Source organism: Pseudopodoces humilis, chromosome 24, assembly GCF_049639895.1.
Source record: "Pseudopodoces humilis isolate 2021_Gansu_Grassland_sample_001 chromosome 24, ASM4963989v1, whole genome shotgun sequence".
In the NCBI taxonomy this organism is placed as follows: domain Eukaryota; kingdom Metazoa; phylum Chordata; class Aves; order Passeriformes; family Paridae; genus Pseudopodoces; species Pseudopodoces humilis.
In genome coordinates this window covers 3733248-3752708 of record NC_142223.1, presented here as the reverse complement: position 1 = coordinate 3752708, position 19461 = coordinate 3733248, and the positions used below count along the sequence as shown (strand labels likewise).

The window sequence follows — 19461 nt, the reverse complement described above, 5'->3', positions numbered from 1 at the left end:
AGGACTGCCCTTCTGCTGGAAATCCCTGGCAGGGCTTCTAGGCAAGACAAAGCCAATGGATCTATGCCATAACTGCTGCTTTTCAGAAAGGGCAGATGAGTGTTACATTTTCAGCTCTTTATCCATTTGGCCTCTCTCACTTTGGTATGGTTTACTTTATGAACTACATTTATTTTTGCTAGAAATAAATTAGATATTAAGAGATAGTTGCAGCATCAGAATCAAATGAAATTAATTGCTGTCCTTCTCCCTCACTTGCTTTCCTCTTTTCTGGAAATCCTTAATAATACATGGTTGTGGGTGGCAGAAGAATCAACAAAACTATGATACACCGTGTCCTTGTCTGGAAGAGCAGTTCATTCATACTTAAGCACATACTTTTTCTAACAAGTGCATTTCAAACACAGATTTGAGATTGAAACAATCACTGACCTCTCTCCAAAAGTATTTGCACAGGGGATTTCTAGGACGTGGCCAGAGAACTGAAATTCCCCTCATGAGAAGGAGCAGGTGTGTTACCTACCCCAGGAAGTACGTGGAGAAGTGAGAAGAACAGGTCTTTGTCCCTGCTGTGCACCAGGAGAGAGGTGTGAGTGCAGAATGGGCCGTGGCCAGCTGGGAGCAGGGTGCCCGCTCAGCCCCTCGGCAGAAAGCACTGTGCACTCAGAGTCACGCTGCTTTATTGGGTACCGAGCCACAACTCAGATATTGCCTGGGAGCTGCCTGAAGCAGCAGGGTCTGTCCTTTTGTCCCTAACAGAACTGCCAGGACACCGCCTGCTATACAGACAGTAAAAATAAAAGTGTCTCTGTTGAAACTTGCAGCGTCCGGGGGAGGTTTTGCAGTTTCCATTGACCCAGGTACCGTGAGAGATGCGTGTTCCCCGCATTAGCCATCGGCATCGATCCTGTGAGCTGTCGGGGAGAACAAGGAATGGACACATGCTGGAGCCCACCATTGTTCCAAGGACAGGCAGGAACACTTCTGGCTGCTAATTAGACACAACTCCAATGCACTTCTGGAAGCTCTGTCAGTTGGATGTGCTGCTCACACTGGGCAGGGAGCTGGTCTAGGGCAAACAAAGGTCTGTGCCCTTGAGCCAACCCACCAGACCCACAGGGGTGCCAATAAAAGTTGTCACAAGCAGATACCGGTTTCACAGAGCTATTCCAGCAGGGAAAATATTTTGGCAGGTAGAATAAATGGGGACAAGGAAGGAATCTGACTCAGGCCTCCATATATTAAGTTCAGTCACCAAATGGCCACCCAGTGCTGTGAACTGCAAAGGACATTGGCACCTGTGGGAGGCCTCTGCTTCCAGCCCCAGTCAGAGATACAGACTAGCTGGTACAAACAGCTGCAGAGCTGCTGCTGAGTTCTTTTGGGCCTTTACTCCAGAGGCAAGTCACGGTCAGTCCATTCCAGTAACTCCAATTCTGAACCCCAGAACCTCAGTTCTGTGCTCTGCACCACAGAGCTGAAGTAGTCCATTACTGGTTCCCCAAGGAAGATGCTGGGCAGTCTGTGCTACTTACATTGCTTTGGTATCCTAAGGGCCTCATTGTCAGCTGACATCACTTGGTGCAGAACTCCTCGGAACTGATAAAGCACTTTCAAACTCTTCTCCTCACCCACGCAGGGATCGTAGAAGCCTGGAAGCCCAGCCTTGAACCAGAGAAGGAGAAACTGAGCATCAGGGAATGAACTTTCACAGCTCTCCAGCTGGCCAAAAACATTTATAAGTGCCAGGACAAGGTGTCATAAAAAAAACAAAAGAAGTTTTGCTGCCAGCAAGGTGAGACACTGGGGAATCACCTCTACAAGTTTCCAGTGCATAAAAGTAAACCAGGGGGTTGGGAAGTTTCTGGTGTAGAGCCTGAAGGTCTCTAACACCCACTCTCCCACAATGCAGACAAATGGCCTAGAAAAGCCCCAAGAAACAGGAGTTCCTGGAAGTTTGTAATACTTGGTATGTAAATGGCATCTTTGAATCGATCCAGAGCCACTGGAGAGACCCCCTGGCAGGACACCACACGGTTCAAATTAAATTCTGGGCCGCACATTTGAGTCCCTGAATCTGTGCTTTGACAGGACAGCTACGTACCTTGGAGGCCTCTGTAAGGATGAGTTTAGAATCCTTCACCAAGCACTGCAGAGGCACAGTCACATCTATAACCTTCACCTTCTCATTCTTCCTGCTGTTGTCATTAACAAACTTCCCATACCAGGCGTTCACTACAATCAGACCTGCATTTCCCAGGAAATCACAACTGTGATGGAAGGCTTCCAGTGACAAAAAGACCATTGCAACATTTTCTCTTGCTTTCAGTGAGATTTAATTCTCCTTGCCTGGACCCACACCTCCCAACAAAGAACATTTTTACTTGGGCATTTGTTAGCAACCCTCATCACTAGAATGGAGTGACAGGATCTGGGTGCCACACTGATGTGACAGTCCAAGTGGATTACAGCTCACTTTGGAACAATCTGTGGAAAATTGCTAGTAACCATCAGAGATTAGATTCCTACTATGATCCAGGAGCAAACCATGTATGGGAGAAATCAGTGAAAGCTGAACTTCAGACTACAACTTTGGCACCTATTTATATACACACGCCTCTCTCTGGGGCAGAGGTGAATCCAGACTGTTGTTCAATTCAAGCACACAAGTCTGTCGATCCACTTCACACCATGTCCCAAGATAATATTATGTGATCCCTCCTATGCTCAGGCACCTGGAGCTGAGTCACAATGGGGCTCCCCTACTACATGTGCAGCAGCAACTACACTGCACTTCATTAGGAGTGGGAATGAAGAAACAACACCTTTTCACTGTTCCTTCTTCTCTCCAAATTTATAGAACACGTAAATGATATGAGAATCTTTACCCATTCTGGCTTCCTCTGCTTCTATTATCCTTCGGACTGACTCCTGCATTAACCGGACCTGTCACAACACAAGTGGCAGAGCAGAAATCACACAGGGTCAGACACTGTGGCCAAAGGAGAATGGTCCAGAGTGAAAAGAGTTTCCTTTCACTAAGGGGATCAAGTTACAAGAAAGACTCACTGCAGCTTCAGCCTCCTGCTTCTTCTGTAGGATGTCACTGGCTGTGCTTTCCCGCTGCTTCTCCAGCTCTCTGGCAGAAGGAAGGTAACATCTCAGCAGGAATACATGGCTGGGATTCAGGCAGAAACTGGCAGGGTCTGCTTACCCACCCCAATTACAACTGACCCACAACCTCGCACAAATGAGCCCGAGTGAGACTTCCTCAGGAATGTGCAAGCTCACCTCTCCTTCTGTGCCCTGAGGTAGGGTTTGATGACCAGCCTGTGCATGGCGAAGTAGATAACGAGAGGTCCCACGGTGGCATAGAACACGGCGCTGGGAAGCAGCTGATCTGTTAGATGGACAGGGAAGAAGTAGGTCTGGCTGGCCCTATTCAGCCTGCAACAAAGAAGAGCAGAGGGATGGTAAGAGGAAAAACAGAGCTGGATGTGCTTGATGAAGCACACTTAGCAGCAGTGTGTGCTGATGAACCAAGGGGAGATGAATGAGGAGCTCAAAAAGGTGAAAGCCTCATAAACTGAAAAAGCCAACGGCAGGAAAGGCAGCTGACACCAGCCAGAGCCACACTTTGAAGTAGCAGCTCGTGATAGTACCTGACCATTCTAAAGTTCTTTTTTTAATCTTAGGAGAATTTGCTCAGTCATTAATTTCAACAGAAAAAGGGACAAATATCCTCATGAAATAAGAGAAAATGCTTCTAGAGAAGGCCTGTGGTCATAACACAGGCATGGGCCTTCAGGGCAAGTGTACATGAATATTTTTCTGATGTCTGTAACAATATTTATTTTAGAAAACATTACTTCCCTTGTAATGAATTCAGGCCCTTCAGTAGTTTCACACCCCACCTGTAGCTGGCCCAAATTCAAGCACACAAGACAAGGACACTTAATGAGCTCAGTCCCCCTGTGAACTGCACCTTGTTACTGGTACAATCACGTGCATTATGCAATGGTAATTCCCTAATTCAAGCATTCACTCATACACAACACAATACACATGGAATCCATCTCAACTAGTATTTTCAGAAATCTTCCATTCACTTACCAGAGTGCTCCAAATCTCACTCTAAGCTGTATTTCAGAATATTCTGATGCACACACACATACAGGTGGCTCAGGCTGTGAGTCACACCAGTGGAAGGCACCCACTACTTACAATGGGCTTACAGCTTGCATTAAGAGTTGAGGGCAGCTGTAGCCTCTCCCAGTGATGTATCAATACACCTGTATTGACCTGGGACTGGGACCTTCCCACCTGAATACTGGAAATAGAATCATGGAGGTTACGGTCAGCCTCTGGAATAAAGAGTTGAGATCTTGAACTGACTTGATTTTCAAGGACACTCCTTGAGGAACACCAACGCTGACAGTGGCTCCTAAAACACTGTGTCTGGAAATCTTCCTCTCTGCTCCATACTCCACTATGGTCCCAAAGAAACCCACCCTAGAATGACAGAACCAAGAACTGTTAAGACAGAGAAGACACTTGAATTTCTCATTACTGAATCCTGTAATTCCCAAACAAGTAAAGCATGGAAATGCATCTGTTTTCAGCAGATGTTTGCCTCTGGAAGATTTGTGGTGTATCTTCAAGGTGAGATTAGACCTTCCACCTTGCTAAGGAGTAAACAGGAACTTCTGGCTTTCTTATAAGGGATGATGTAGACATATCATACGCAAGTATTATAACTTCTATTTAACTGCAGAGGCACACAGGGCCAAGCCTACAAGACATTCACTTCAGCCTTTACCAGATTTAAAGAGTGAAAAGCAGGCTCCCAAAAGCCACAGAAGCATATGGTTCGTGTGGAACCTGGAGGCCTACAGCAGTGGGAGAGGACACAGTCCCCAGGCTGTGAGCAATGTGAACTCCCTCTTGAGCACTTACTTGAGAGAACCTTTCACTCGTGTTTGATCCTCATCCTGAAACTTATGCTGGTAACTGACCATCATGAAAGAATGGGGGATTCCCAGCTGAAACACAAGAGGCACAAATGTATCATAACATACCCTTGGCCACTGCTGCCCCCAAATTTCCCTTCTCAACCTTGAAGCACAGAACGCAAAGCAGTGTTTGCCACTTACAACCTCTGCTGTCCATGTTGTACTGACTCTACTCTAAGCTGACCCATGTCACCCATGACAATGCCAAGAGCTGTGCTCTGCCAAACACCTGGTTACCTATATTAGGTCTAACATGAGATAAACCAACGTCTTCCTTAACCTCTAATCCCAAGGTAAAATACTGCTGGGACAGGAAGGTGAGGCCGCTCTCTCCCCCAGGGCAGGATTAGGTCCCAGCCATGGCTCTGACCTGCATTGCCACAGTGAAGTGGCTGGTTTTGGTGTCCCGGACAATACTGGTGTTCATGGCTGACTGGATGCCCCACCGCCACTGCAGGTAGCCCATTGTGTTCTTGTCCAGGTTTCGGGCCAGGACCGTGGTGAGGCCAGGGCGGACCCCGCGTGACGAGAACTGCAGGGCACAGTTTGTGGTGATGAAACTAGAGAAATGAGGAAAAACTCGTCAGTGGAAACACACAGGCTCCCAGGTGGCCCCAGAGTCCTTGTGGCCCAGGAACTTTACTGAATGCCCAGAGACCAACCTGCAAAAAGCATGATGCTGGAGGCTCTCAGGAAGTAAGAACTAACTCAGACTGCTCTGAGCACAGCAGTGCCCAGGAGAGCAGGCTGTGTGCCCTGGTTTATTGTCTGTTCATGATGCTGCCCAGGCACCCAGCCTCCCCCTTCCTGCCCTGTGCAGATAACATCCTGGTCTCTGCAGAACAGCACACTGGGCTGCTGGCACAGAGCAGCCCTGCGATTTAATAATCCTTAAGCATCAGCTAAAAAAACAGTGCTAAAGCACTCTCCAGGGAACAAGAATCCTGTACAAGCTCTGAGGAATGGCAGATTCACTAAATTTGAAAATATAAACCGAGGGAACCTACACAATCTCCTATGATGCTCTGATGTGTGGCTCCAATCACAGGCCTTACCTTGTATTCTCCTTTGCAACCTGAGACCTCTATTTGTGAACAGACATGAAACTAGTGGCAAATTTGGCATTATCTCCCTAAAATATGACATCATCTCCTGTTTTGCTGTCAGAAATTCCCTCTCACACATGGAAGCCTCAGAAGAGTTCCCCATTTTTTGTTGTGTTGATTGAGTACAAATCTAAGGATGTGGAACACAGACCTTCCTTAAATTTGCAATATGGAAAGGGAGGGCACCAACATCCAGAAAGAATGCAGGCATTTTGACAATACAAGTATGACCTTAAGTCTAATGCAAAAATAGCTTATTTTGTAGGACAAAAAACAAATCCAAAATAAATGTGGAAGCAAATTCAAGTAATTTAGTTCCTCATTGTGGAATATTAACCACTAGGCCATTTTTCTAATACTTACCATCTTGGTGTAAGATTACGAAATATCTTCAACCCAAAGAGAGGTCCGTGAAGGTCTCCAGCTCCAAACTCCAACTGTTGGAATGCACAGTGCCAGAGTGTTAGAAGAGGACATTCTTTACAACACTGACAAAATATGTCATGAGCATAATTTTTATCACAGCTGAGTAACATTTACCACCTCTTTCAGCACCCTCCCTTTTTTGCAGCTTTGCATTCAGAAGAAGAAAAGGTGTCTGGCTGAATTTGACCTCATGGGTAAAACAAAGCCAGTTTTGTACAGCTACAGGTGACCAAAGCTACTGGCACCTGCTTTGGTCACTCCAGGGAATATGGAGAAAACTCTGCCCTCACAAAATCCTGACACAAATCAAAAGCCTCCAGTGTGTGAATCTCAAATGAGAGGAAGACTCCCACTCTCCTGAGCTGAGGAAGCAGGCTAGCAGGAGCTCATGTGCAAGGAACAGGCAGCTGCCAGCTACACCAGCGATGCCATGAGCACCTCAACCACAGCCCAGCTTGCAGGTGCAACATGGGACTTTCCAGCTGCTCAGACCAGATCTGCTGGGGGAGGCCAAACTATTTCTCCCATAACTTCTTCCCATGCAAGCAAAGCAGTATTGGAAGCAAAGGTCAACTATCATACTGCCCTAAAAGGCCTGCTCACAGGACTGCGTCTTCAGACAGAGCTACCAGAAAGACTAGAGACATCAGGTAACAATTCTGGCTGCTTAAGTGAAGTCCAAATTCATGGCCAAATGGAGAGGGGAGAAACGTAAGAAAAAGCAAGATTTGGTCTTCCCTTTGTCTCAAATTCCTTTAAGAATTCCTTTTTCTACATTTTACAGAACACAGAAAATGAGAGATGGACCACAGCTAAAATTTTCCCCCCAAGAAATAGAACACCAGGCAATAGATTGAATATAAAACTGTGTAACAGGTATACTCTTACCTCTCCCCATCCCTTGGCAGATGTCACTCGTCTCAGTGCAAGATTAATTGATCCCCCTCCATTCCCATTCTGGGTGGAAAGGTTACCAGATAGTATTGCTGTGTCTGTGGAAGTCAGGGGTGCCTGAAAAAGGAATATATTGTTTCCAGTAACTCTGATCCTACTTCACATATTTAGTGCATGTTCTGCAAGGACATAATCACTACTGCAGAGTGCAAATGGTTTTGCAGTAAAACATCAAGCATGGCAAAAAGACAGATAATTCTTACAGTACCAGACACTTGTGACACCTGTAATGTACCACCTTGAAGTCCTGACCTTGAGCTGTAAACCATTCTCATCTTTCTAGCAGACTAAATTTTTACAACTCTCTGAAAGAGGAAATCCTTCCCATCCTTATGCACATCCTCAAGAATGGGTGCAATTTGCTCTCATCCACTGAACACATGCTCCATTCAGTGAGAACTGGGCACTGAGCATCTCCACTGGCATGAGGGTAGGACCACTGCAGTGCACAGATCAGTTAGGCTACAGAGCCAATCCACCATTCTGCTGGCCCCAAGCTGCCTCTTCCCACCCTTGCTGGCCACTGTGTCCCCCCCAAATCCTGCTGAGAGCCCCTGAGCAGCATGTTCTGTGTTCTGAGGGGCTTCATTCACTCACACCCTGCTCACATGGCAACGCTCACCCTCCTCACCTCGATGGACTGGGATATGTGCATTTTGTTTATCTCAATCTGGGGAAAGCTGCTCCCAGGCACATCTTCATATTCCTCGTCATAGCGATCAAACAGGTCAGTGGCATCTATTCCCACACTAATTGTTCCCTGAGGGATGACAAATGAATCAGGCATTTAGCATTAGCAAACATCTGGTGTACACAGAAGTGGCTGAACCATCCCTGTGTATGATTACATTTTCGTGCAGTTTTCCATTGTTCTGCAATTACTTTCACCACTCTAAAATGCACTTCCTAATGAACAAAGACAAAAGTGAATGATTACAATTTTTCAAAAGAGCAACATAAATCATCAAACAGACTGGAGAAAAGGCAGTTTTTCAGTACAAACTCAACTTGCAATCCCAGGAGGTAATTTTTCTATTGTGACACATTACAGAAGCAGGTAGAACACCTTTAGAAAGCAGGTTTCCTCTTTCCTCACAATTGACTGTGCTCTGTTAGTATTTAAAAGTCAAAATAATATATTCTAGAAATTGATTTTCTTCAATGGAATTTGGTCAGAAAACCTCCACAGGCTTCTTCTTATGAGATACCTAAACCGACTTAGTACTAAACTGTATCATTCACTTACAATTGACCTTGTTAGTAAAATATCTTGATTTCTTTTTCTAGTTTATATTTTGTGATCAGAAAGAAGGCTTGACAAAGACATACTTTTAGTAAGTGGTAAATATTTCCTTTTTCAGACTATAGAAAAACTTATTCCTACGAAATCTAGGCCACAGCACAATAGCCTGGCTACCTGCTGCTGTGCTCCCTCAGACTAACTGCAGGAGTGTGTTTCTTTGAAAAGAGCACAATTAGGTACTTGTCTGGGTCATATAACTTCAAGAAGCTTTGGAAACCTTCCCTATGGACCCATCTGACAGCATCCAAGCTCATATAAAATGTTTGGATTGCAATAAAACCCCCTCTCTGTGCACAAGCACAGGCTGAACTCTGGGCAGTTTGTCTATGGAAACTCAATAGCGGGGTAGCTACAAACCCCACCCACACTGAGGCCAAGCACAACTGTGATAAATCCTCATTTCAGTCTGATGGAGTATTTTTCCTTGATCACTCCACTCTAATCAAATGCTAGACCGTAAATAAAGGAAGAATTACAGAGTCTAACAGGATTTGAACCTTTCCTCTGCCTGGGTTCCCAGCCTAACTATTTGCTGTGGAGATTCCTAACCTCTTTTCAGTGTTTATTTTCTGATTACTTATGAAGCAAAAACTGGATAAATATTTTAAAACTGAAAGGTGTGGTTATTTCCAGTAGAACCCTGGAACAGGGGCTGTGCCCCAGCTGTTTACTAATCACCCTTGGCAGCTGGTGAATTTCAGAGCAATTACACTCATTGTTCTGTGTGGTGGTGGCACCAACAACCAGTTCCTGCCCTTTCAGGAACCTTCTGCAAAGTCACCTTCAAGCAACTTCAGACCCTACAGCTTCTCCAGTTTCAGCCCTCTCCTATGCCATGCTGTTCCTTGAAACGAGGCCAAAAGAAGAGAGAAGCAATGGAAAACCTCTAACCACGCTAGAAGGGCACAGTCCTGTGCTAGCAAACACCCATTTGGAGACCATCTTGGCTTACTGGTGCCACAATGCTGCACCTTTGGAAAGATGCATCAAGAACCACACCTCAATTCACACTCAAAATTCATTGCACCTCCTTCCTCTAAAACACACTCAAAATATTAGGCTTTCCTTTTTCACATGTATTAATTGTACAGCAAATATCCCTCCCAAGGAAAAAAGGAAAACACCTGAACCTCTCCATGAATATCCACAAGATCTGTTCAGAGAAAAGGAGCGTTTCCCCAATCCCCAGCAGAGCTCCTACTCTTCTGCCTTTCCCTGAGGTGAGAGGTAGACCCTGGGCAGGCCCTCCACCTCCTGCCAAGCAGGTGAAGTCACCCTTGGAGGTCTGTGGATCCTGGCAAGGAAACTGGTTCAGGCGCAGGCACAGGAAAAGCAGCAGATGGTAAAGTTAAAAATATTCCCAGAGAACGAGAGCACCCCTATGCTGCCGGATAAATGAGGGGACTGCTGCTGCTCCCAGCTCCCATCAGCCACCTGCTCTGACCATGGGAAATGAGGAGCTCTCCCCAAAGGAAGAGCAGCAGGAGAGAGCTGTAACGCCTGCTCAGAAGTCAGTGGTGCCCTCACTGCACTGCACAGAGCAGCAGCTGGGCAGGGCAGGAAGCAGAAGTGGCACTACGGAACCATCAGAGCTGGGATTGGCTTCTAAAATCATCTTTATTTGCCAGACTTCACTAATGCAATTCATAGATGTGCCAGAGGAAAATATACTTACTCCTTACTTTTTTTCTTAGGGATTTACTTACCTTCAGGGAGGTGATACCTGGAAGTTGTGCCAGGCTTTGCCTAGAGGGACCTGTGCTCCTTACATATTGACCTTCCACAGCAGGAAAATAACTGGATTTAATTTCTCCTAACAGGAAGCAGTTCTTCTTAAACCTAGTAATGAACTTTTCAACCCTTCTGCACATCTTTGAAAGCAAAAACAAAGCTCTAAAAGCAAATAGGAGACTCAATTTCAACCCTCCAAATTGCCTACATCTGGTTATTGCTCAACATTTCTGGTTAAAATGCTTTATTTTTGTGGAACTGTTTTATAGAACCGACAAATGTTGGAAATTCTAAAATAACTTGTGCTCGCGTATGAAATGATCACAGCTGCGCTCCCCAATTCCACGGGAACACTGCCTGGAGAGGCATTTCCATCGGCTGCCAGCCGGCAATTGCTGTAAACACCCAGATGGCTAATTTTATCCCAGGACACAGGCTGAGGCTCACAGTGCAGCTCACAGCCACGGCGAGGCGCCCAGGGAAAATGTCACATTCCTGAAGCAGGAAGCAGCAGAGTGGGAGATAACCATAGTCCTCTCCAAAAACATCTCTCTGACCCCACTCACCTGCACCTCCAGCAGGAGGGATAGTTTGTCCTGCCTGGCTTATGGCACCCAGAAATATCTTCCTGCTGGAATAAAGCTGTCAACAGATACTCACACAACACTCTGTGCTTGTTTTCCCTTCCAGTACAAACCAGTTCTTAGTGTCTATGCACTACCCACAGCCTGGGGATCTGCACAGTCCAACTGCTTTGCTGAGAGCAGATCCAAAGGTGGTGCCAAGGTGAATGTCTCAAAATATTACTGCTCTGCTTAGATGGATGTTTTCCTCAGGATCCAGTCCTAAGTACCACTGCAATCCCACATCTGTCCACTCAGAAGACATTGTGGTTTTACACTAACATATGAATTAATTTAGTTAATAGTAGATGCAGCTCCTGGATAATGTTAGTCACTGCATAAGAACCAAGATTTTTGTGATTCAATAAGCTTTGAAACTTCAGTCAAGGACTATCCTGACAAACTCTGGGTCTGCCTCACACACTCACCAAGCCAAGAGCCAGCAGAGACACCGTGAGTCTAGGCTTGGATACTCTGGCCAATCACCATGTCCATCTCTCCCTGCCATCCCAGTGGTATTCCCGAGCACCTCTGACCAGCCAAGGTTAGCTGTGAGGTGAGTGGCTCAGGGTCAGTTTGCTGCTCAAACAGACTGAGATGAAAACAGCATCCGGGATGATTCTCATCCTGAGGGCACAATCACACTTTCCAAAAACAGGCACTAACTGCAATACTGGCAGACCCCCAACCCCATTTAGGTTGACTCTGCTGCTGCCCAGCTGGCTTAGGGATGCCTCAGATTTGTTGCTGGTTTCAAGCTGCATTTGAATAGCTCCCTGAATTGTTGTGACACTGCAACAGTGTCAAAGGGAAAACCTGTCAGGTAACTGCAGTGAGTTACACTTTATTTAGAAAACCTGGAAAGAAATCATAAATATTCCAGTGTTAGGTCTATTTTCTGAAAATTGCTGAAAAAGGTATTTTGTCTCAACATGTTTCTCTAAGAAAAGGAGAACATTCAGTAGGGGATTGTTCAAAGAATGAGCTGTTCTCCCTATATTATGCAGAGAAACTGCATATGCAAAAGACAGAAAGTCATGCAGCAAGTGTAGACACCTGAGGGGCTCCTTCCTACAGGCCCTCACTGAGGCTCAGCATACCCTGCACAGTGGTGATAATTACAGACTCACTCTTGAGACCAAGATTAAGTCTTTGCTTACCTTTGGATTAGTTCTCTGCTGCAGTCTCCGCTCTTCCCTCTCTCTCTGCAAACGCTCAAATTCTTCCCTGATTTCAGCTGCAGTTCTCTTTCGTTCCACAACCTGCTCAAAAAGAAATGAAAACCAAACAATTACCAGACAGAGGCTGCTCAGGGCACTGCAGTGCTGGGGGGTCAGAGGCCCTTGGATGCAGGATGCTCTTACATGCTGCCACAGCTGCTGAAAGCCACCCTGCACCAATTTCAATAGTCAGAGTTTGGAACAAAGCACCCAGACCAGATCAAAGGGCAGGAATGAGAAAAAACTCCATGCCTTGAAAGAAGGGAAAATGGTTTTATTTCCATTCCCTTGACAAAACCAGGGCAGAGAGCTTTCCAACCACAACTACAAGACACTGCAGTGCAGTTGTTATCCTCAGCGATCCATTAACTGCTCTACCAGGTGTGGACACAAAAATGAAAATAACTGAAAGCCTCTGGCCTGAAGTAAATTGAATCCATGAGTGTTGTGTGATTTTAGGCTATGCTGGTTCACAGCTGCTTACCTTACATGGCTCAGGGAATGAGGGTTTTTCACAGGCCCACTTTTGGAATGGATAGAAAGAGTATTGGATTTGGCTTTTCAAAATAAGATCAAGTCTGCCAAAAGCAGTTTAAAAACATCTGTTACATGCTGGATCTGCTCTACATTTTTAGCAATTTGCTCCAGGTTTGACCTTGGTGCTGACCTGACCCAGTACCATAGGATTCTGCTTCAAGCAGCTTAGCACAATCAACCAGGGCTGGCAGAGGCCAGCAATGGACTCAAGAGCTGGACAGACATGAACGGACAAGTTCTGCTTCGAAGCCCATAAAACCAAACCAAAACTAAACCAAACCAAAATGAGGAAAAACCCCACCCCAACCCACTCCAAAAAGCCCAGGAAGAAAAAGTAATTTCAAACTCAGAAGCTAGTTGATGCTGAAAAAAACAAGTTTCGGATGAAAAAGAACGGACAAGATGGACAGTAATGACACATTTGTCTCAGATAAAGATGTTGCCTGTCATGGTAATCCTTCCAGGGAACTCTGAATGTCAGGTTTATTGTTCTCTTGTCAAGTGCAAAAAGGTTCTTTGAAAATCCATCCTGGTGTTCCAGCAGGGACAGAGAGAGACAGCAATAACTAACCAAAGATGCCTTCAAACCAACAGGCATTTATTACCAGCCAGGTGTCAGTGCAGCTGATAGAACAATGGCAGAAAAAGGTGGGCTTAGTCAAGGCCACTGGCCATAACGTGCTCAATTTCTCTCACCTCCCAGCCTTCCATCTCCAGTCCTCTCCTCCCATATATGTCATAGATGGCTCTGGTCTGTGGATCACTAAGCACTGTAAATTGAAACCAAAAGAGAGGAGAGAACTCAGTTTTTGGTCTTCTCCTCAGATTTCAGACCAAAACACTCAAGATATTTGGAATTCAAGCACAGATCCTGGAAACGTTCTACAGTTGCACATTAATCCCTTTGATGCTTCCACATGCTTTATTGAGAAGACATGCTGACTTTTCCCCCCAACAAATCCAACTTTTTTCTTCTTCTTTTTCTAAAACAAGAAAGTGGAAAGAACACAAGAGACATGCAGCTTAAGTGAATGTGCAGAGGGGGTTTCTAGCACTGCTTTCTTTGAAGGTGACAACAGCCCGCTAACAAACATGAAGGATATGAACAATTTGGCCAGAGCAGTCCCTGGGCCCTTCCTGGGATTGCCACCCAGCTCTGTCTGGCTTTCAAAGCTCTATGGGGCTTCCTTTGGTATTCCTGACCATCCATGTCCACTGATCGTTTCCCACCTGGTCCCACACATGGTACATGCCAAGCACCAACAAAGCAATTTCCACAAGGCAGTTCACACCTTGCCAAACATCAATAACGGGTAATGGCAAAGGTGTGTGTAGAATCTTAACCTCCCAGAATGACAGCCAACACAATGGACAACACAAAATACAACAGCAGACTGCAGAACAGCTACTTTAGAAAAAGACTGGGCACAGAATTAGGAAGTCTCTAAGGGGTAAGGCATATTTAAATGCATAAGCTCCTTTAACACACCTTTCTGCAAGAAAAAATAAATCAAAAAAAAACATCACTATTTCCTCCTCCAGGGTTCCAAGACCAGCTTTATCATTATCATGTATTTCTTGAGGCTGTGGGAAAACTGATATGTCCCCAGGGAGCTGGGGAATATAGCAAGGCTAAAAGAGGCTTATACTGGTAATTGAGTTTCGGTCTGAACTAGTGGAATATTATTGGACTTGCTAAATGTCACAGGCAGACATTTTTATGCTTTTTATGAATTCTGATAAAATGAATCTTTTGTTGTGTGATACTAAGAGATGGAAGAAGAGAAAGAGAAAATAGACAGGAGGTAGAGTGGCTCATTTCCAAGATGTCAACATTTTTTCTTGTAACATACTACACTTACATTTGGTACTAAATGAGCACAAATTTCCATGTTCATTGCAAGGCAGAGCCATGAGCAGCCAGAAAATTGAAAGGGAAGCTGCTGCCTCTAATGTAAGGCCGCTCACCACACTAAAATGAAATTACTGAAGCATTATGAGTTTTTGTTCTGCAAGTCATCAAGGTCAGACTTTCCCTGCTCTCCCAGCAAAAGCTTCCACATATCCTAACGCCTAACCTAGGGACAACAGGGAAGACCCCACAGATGCTCAAGTCCAACTGGAAGGAAAAATGCTTACCAGTCAAAACTGTAAAAAATATTCACTCATATTTGAGGTTGAATGGGGGAATATTTATTCAGCATTTTGTTTTAGTTTCTCTTTAGACTCCAGGACTGGGTGCACCAGGTTTGTAACATGGATGATTCCTACCAGCTTCTAATCCACCTGCACTTCAGGTGCAACTTGTGCACCAGGATTTAAGTAAATTTCAGTTTCATTCAGAGTATTTGGAAAGGGCTTTGGCACAAGAATAAACTCTAACTGCTGTGGATCAGTTGTCCTCCTCTCAATATGAGCATACAGAAGAACTTGTTGGAAATGGAGATCACAACCAGGTGACATGGAACAGAACCTGTGGATGTAGCAGTTCACCAGTACAATATGAAACTGTCTCTCTGTTTGAAGCTTCTCAGTCTTTATTCTCCTATGGAAGAGGTCTTCAGAAGTAAGGGAAGTGATGAGAAGGTAATTTACAACATACAGGAGATAAGACAGACACTCTAGATCTCATTCCCTGCAGAATTTATATGGCATTTATCTTCTTACGGTACAGAATCGGTAAATAGCATTGGTAAGTATCAGCAAATTTAATTATTACTTTGTAATAATAAATAACTTCAAAAATCCTGAAAACACAGCCCTCCCAGAAACCCCCTGCAAAGCTCAGCCTCCCCCTGACCTTCATACGCTTGGTGGACAAGGTTGAAGAGCCGCTCAGCCTGGGTTTTGAGCTCGGGGTCGCGGTGCTTGTCGGGGTGGTACAGCATGCACAGCCGGCGGTACGCGGCCTTCAGCTCCTCCTGGGAGGCCTGTGGAAACCACCAAAAATGAACTCAAGGACAGCCAAGGCCATTTCCAAAAGGCCACTCACTCTCTAGATCAGCCCTGAAAGGGAAGTCCATCAGCTGTTGCATCACACTACTTTGGCCCAAAAATCAAGAATGGAATATTGCTTCATTACATAAGTTAATAAAATATTCAGTTATCACACCAGGATTGTCCACACTATCTGTAGTGCAACAAGGGATCTCAACAGCTCATCACTGCATACCCAGGTATAAAAAATTATGCAAAAACCCCACTACTCAAGCAATCCATGCTCAGACTTTAGTTGTATTAGGCAACTACTATCCCCTCCAAATCAGAAGAACAAAAAAAAGCAAAGTTGCTTCAGATAAAAATACATAAATCCAGAGATGTACAACAAATTCTACTCATATTTCAACCTTAACCCTCAAGGGGACACTGTAACTGTCCAAAAGCACTGACTTTCCACAGTTCTACCTTATCCTAGCACCCTCCCTGTGCTCCCCAGCAGCCCATTCTGCTCCCCAGCAGGGTATGTGTTGTGCTGCAAAGGAGGAAGGTGCATCATCTGTCCACAAAGCCACAGACAGATAACCATGAGAACAGCATGCCACCACATTCATCAAGAATGAATCCACCTTGTCCTTTACTGCAACCACCCTGGGACCTCAGATGGCACCTGGCCTCGTTCCAAGGACATAGATGGCTCTTACAGGATCAATAGAGAAAAACCCTGCTTCTTCCATTATCATCTCCCAGCAATGTTATTTTTGTACACTAGAGAGTCCTGTTAATCTCCCCTCTCTCACCTCACCCTTCTACATCCCTTGCATTGCAGCTCCTGCTCATTCCTTGGAGATTGCTTAACACCTACTTTTTTTGAAGTGCAGTTGCTAAAATCAACCAGAACTTCCCCCAGGCAAAGCTTGAAAGAGCCCAACCATCCAGTTCCCAAACTGTCCTGGCAAGAACCAGTTCCTGGGCACAGGAGGCCATTCCTGGAGGAACACCCAGAGGAAAATAACCAAAACCTGATGGTCCAGGCTCCCCCAGGGGCTGACCTAGTGCAGTCAGTGAGGGGGGCACTCAGACACAAATTCCATTTACTTTTAACACCCTTCAAGAAGCAAAGCCATCACAGGTTCCTAGCTTTCAGTGGGGAAATAAAGTTCCTAAAAGGTAATTTCTTAAAGTAACATCTTTTTTACCACTTGTGGCAAGGAGGGTTTCCATCACAGAAATGCACTCACTTGTGTCACAATGCCAGGAATCCATTTGGATTTGAGGACAGCTCAGAATGTTTTTTCTGCACATTTGTATTGTTGCTTGTTAATGTTTTGAAGTGATACAGCAAAAGGGGAGCTTCCAAATTTGCTGGTCCCAAGACAGTGAGGAAAGCTACAATGAGCTTTTTTCTTTTTACTACCTTGTGCTTTCTCGGATATCAAATTTAAACTCAGCTGGGAAGGCAGGGGAACATATAGGCTCAAAATGGCATTTTTAAATCAAATTAATGATAAATGGTTTAATGTGCTATTGATTATATAATAGAAATGAGCAGGTTCATTTTTCATAAATGCCATGTTCAATAAAATGTTAGATTGGGCATTTCATCATCACTGAGTAGTTTGGGTCATTGGTTCAATATTCCACGAGCAACAGCCTCTTCAAAACCACTAAAGAAACCCTGACATTGTTTTTAGACTGCCAGGAAATGCAGTCACAAATAATTGCATGTAAGTTACATTTTTATTACCAAAACTCTGGTCAACATTAAAAGGCCTCCTCATTTAAGGTCTCAAACACAGCACCACGTTTTTAGCAGACTAACATGTCTAGAAGATGAACCATTCACACAGACACAGAGCAATTCCTGCTCACAGGATCCTGCCTCCATGGGGTCACTACAGTTCCAAGCTCTGCTGCCACTTCACCCTGTGCTCAGCACCCAGACATGCTGTTCACCACATCCACTACAGGACAGTATTGCTGAAGATAATTAGCAAGGGGCAATTAACAAAGCACCCACTCCTCTCTGCTGGAATTACTCCCTTGCAGACCCCTTTAACTCAGGTTCCAGCTCCCTCGTGTACAAAACCTGGATGTGCTGCTCTGGAAGCCTGGCTAAGTTAAACATTAAACTTTCCGCAGCAGTTCCCTTGCGCGGTTCCCACCTCTCTGTTTTAACCTCTGCACGCTGCTGACGTTTTGGAGGGGAATTACGAAAGCTCCCAAGGAATGTACAAGCATGGCCCTGCTGGCTTTGAACCAGATGAGAGCTCAAAATGTTTTTAAAAGGAGCTCAGCATCAGGGAGTTCTGCAAACAGTGTGACCATCACACACTGTTCCTTCAGGAGTGCAGCAGATTCCCACACACGAGGCACAGGAGACTGTCCCCGTAGCTCAGGGACTGAGAGGATTCCCAAATGGAATTCTTCCAAGCTATCAGACTGAATCGCTTCCAAATCTGGATCTCCTATTGCAGGCAGTAGCGGTGGTGGTTCAGTACGAGCCTGGTCCGACTACAATGGCCACACCCAGGCTGATGGACTTGATGGGCTGTTCATACATATTTGTACACACATAAATATATATAACAGATCTATATTGCAGTTGCACTTGCTGAAACAAACTCCAGCACGGCTCCTACATCCAGACCTTCGGAGATCTGCCTAATTATTATTATAAAAAAAGCAACTGCCTCCCAGTAAGTTCCAAACTGTTCCGGTGTAACAAACCTACGCCCATTAATATCCACCTATCCTTAAAAGTGGAATCAAGGACTCTCGATCCTCTTTTTTTTTTTTTTTTTTTTCCTTTGTGGCGGGTCAAAATGTTTTGCAAAAAAACCTGGCCGTTTCCAAATTGGAAACCTTCGGGAAGTCTCCACAGCCGTGCCCGAGCCCGCGACCGCGGCTGTGCCCCGCGTGCGCGGAGCTGCATCAGGAACGCCCGGGAGCGCCCAAACCGCCGCAATTCGGGAGCAAAGCACGCATTTCTCGGCCGGCGCTCCCCCGCCGCACTCAAGCGGGAGCCCCGCGGCCCGGAGCGAGCTCTCCCGCCCCGCCGCCAGCAGCACCAACAGCAGCAGCCCGGCCCGGGCGGAGGACACGCCGCAGGGCGCCGCTCCCGCCGCGGCGGGCACGAGGGTCTCGCCCTGCCCCGCCCGCCTCGCCCCGCCCCGCGCGGCCCCGGCCCCGCGCGGCCCCGCGGCCGCACCTCGCGGCGCACGTTGAGCAGCCCGTAGTAGTCCTCGTTGTCCGGCGCCTCCTCGCCCAAGGCCGCCGCCATCGTCCCGACCTCTCACCCCGCGCCGCGCGCTGCGGCGCCCCCTGCCGGCCCGGCGGTCCGCCCGCCCGCGCACGCGCGCGGACACCGCCCCTCCCCCCCCTCGCTCGCGCGGCCCGGGCGTGTGCGCGTGCGCGGTGCGCGAGCCGGGAGGCGGCGGCGGCGGCGGCGGCGAGGGGTGAGTGAGGGAGGGACTGAGGGAGCGAGCGAGCGAGGGAGCGCGGACCGGCAGCGACCGGCGCCGAGCTGCTCTGCCCCGCTTCGCTCTGGCCACGTTTCCCTCGTTCTTCGCCCCGGCATTCTGACGCGTCTTTGCCGGCGCGGTTTCTCCT

At 46.3% G+C, this 19461-nt stretch overlaps 2 protein-coding genes across 5 annotated transcripts in view; one reads left to right on the top strand and one right to left on the bottom strand.

The window, feature by feature from the left end:
- Window positions 1-140: 140 nt before the first annotated feature.
- DNAJC11 (DnaJ heat shock protein family (Hsp40) member C11) lies at window positions 141-19195 on the bottom strand. Its single transcript, XM_005528325.3, has 16 exons — window positions 19061-19195; window positions 15713-15842; window positions 13609-13682; window positions 12316-12417; window positions 8130-8258; window positions 7433-7555; window positions 6482-6555; window positions 5383-5572; window positions 4957-5042; window positions 4396-4512; window positions 3292-3447; window positions 3070-3139; window positions 2889-2946; window positions 2105-2247; window positions 1536-1665; window positions 141-914 (listed from the first exon to the last, which is right to left on the bottom strand). The coding sequence occupies exons 1-16, from the start codon at window positions 19130-19132 to the stop codon at window positions 889-891; spliced, it is 1680 nt and encodes a 559-aa protein (XP_005528382.1). The 5' UTR covers window positions 19133-19195; the 3' UTR covers window positions 141-888.
- A 51-nt stretch (window positions 19196-19246) lies between these two features.
- CAMTA1 (calmodulin binding transcription activator 1) overlaps window positions 19247-19461 on the top strand; it is a 236006-nt gene continuing 235791 nt past the window's right edge. For all 4 annotated transcript variants that reach the window (XM_088066393.1, XM_005528324.3, XM_088066392.1 and 1 more), the window contains exon 1: window positions 19247-19307. The gene's annotated coding sequence lies outside the window, so the exon portion shown is untranslated. The remainder of the gene's footprint in view (window positions 19308-19461) is intronic.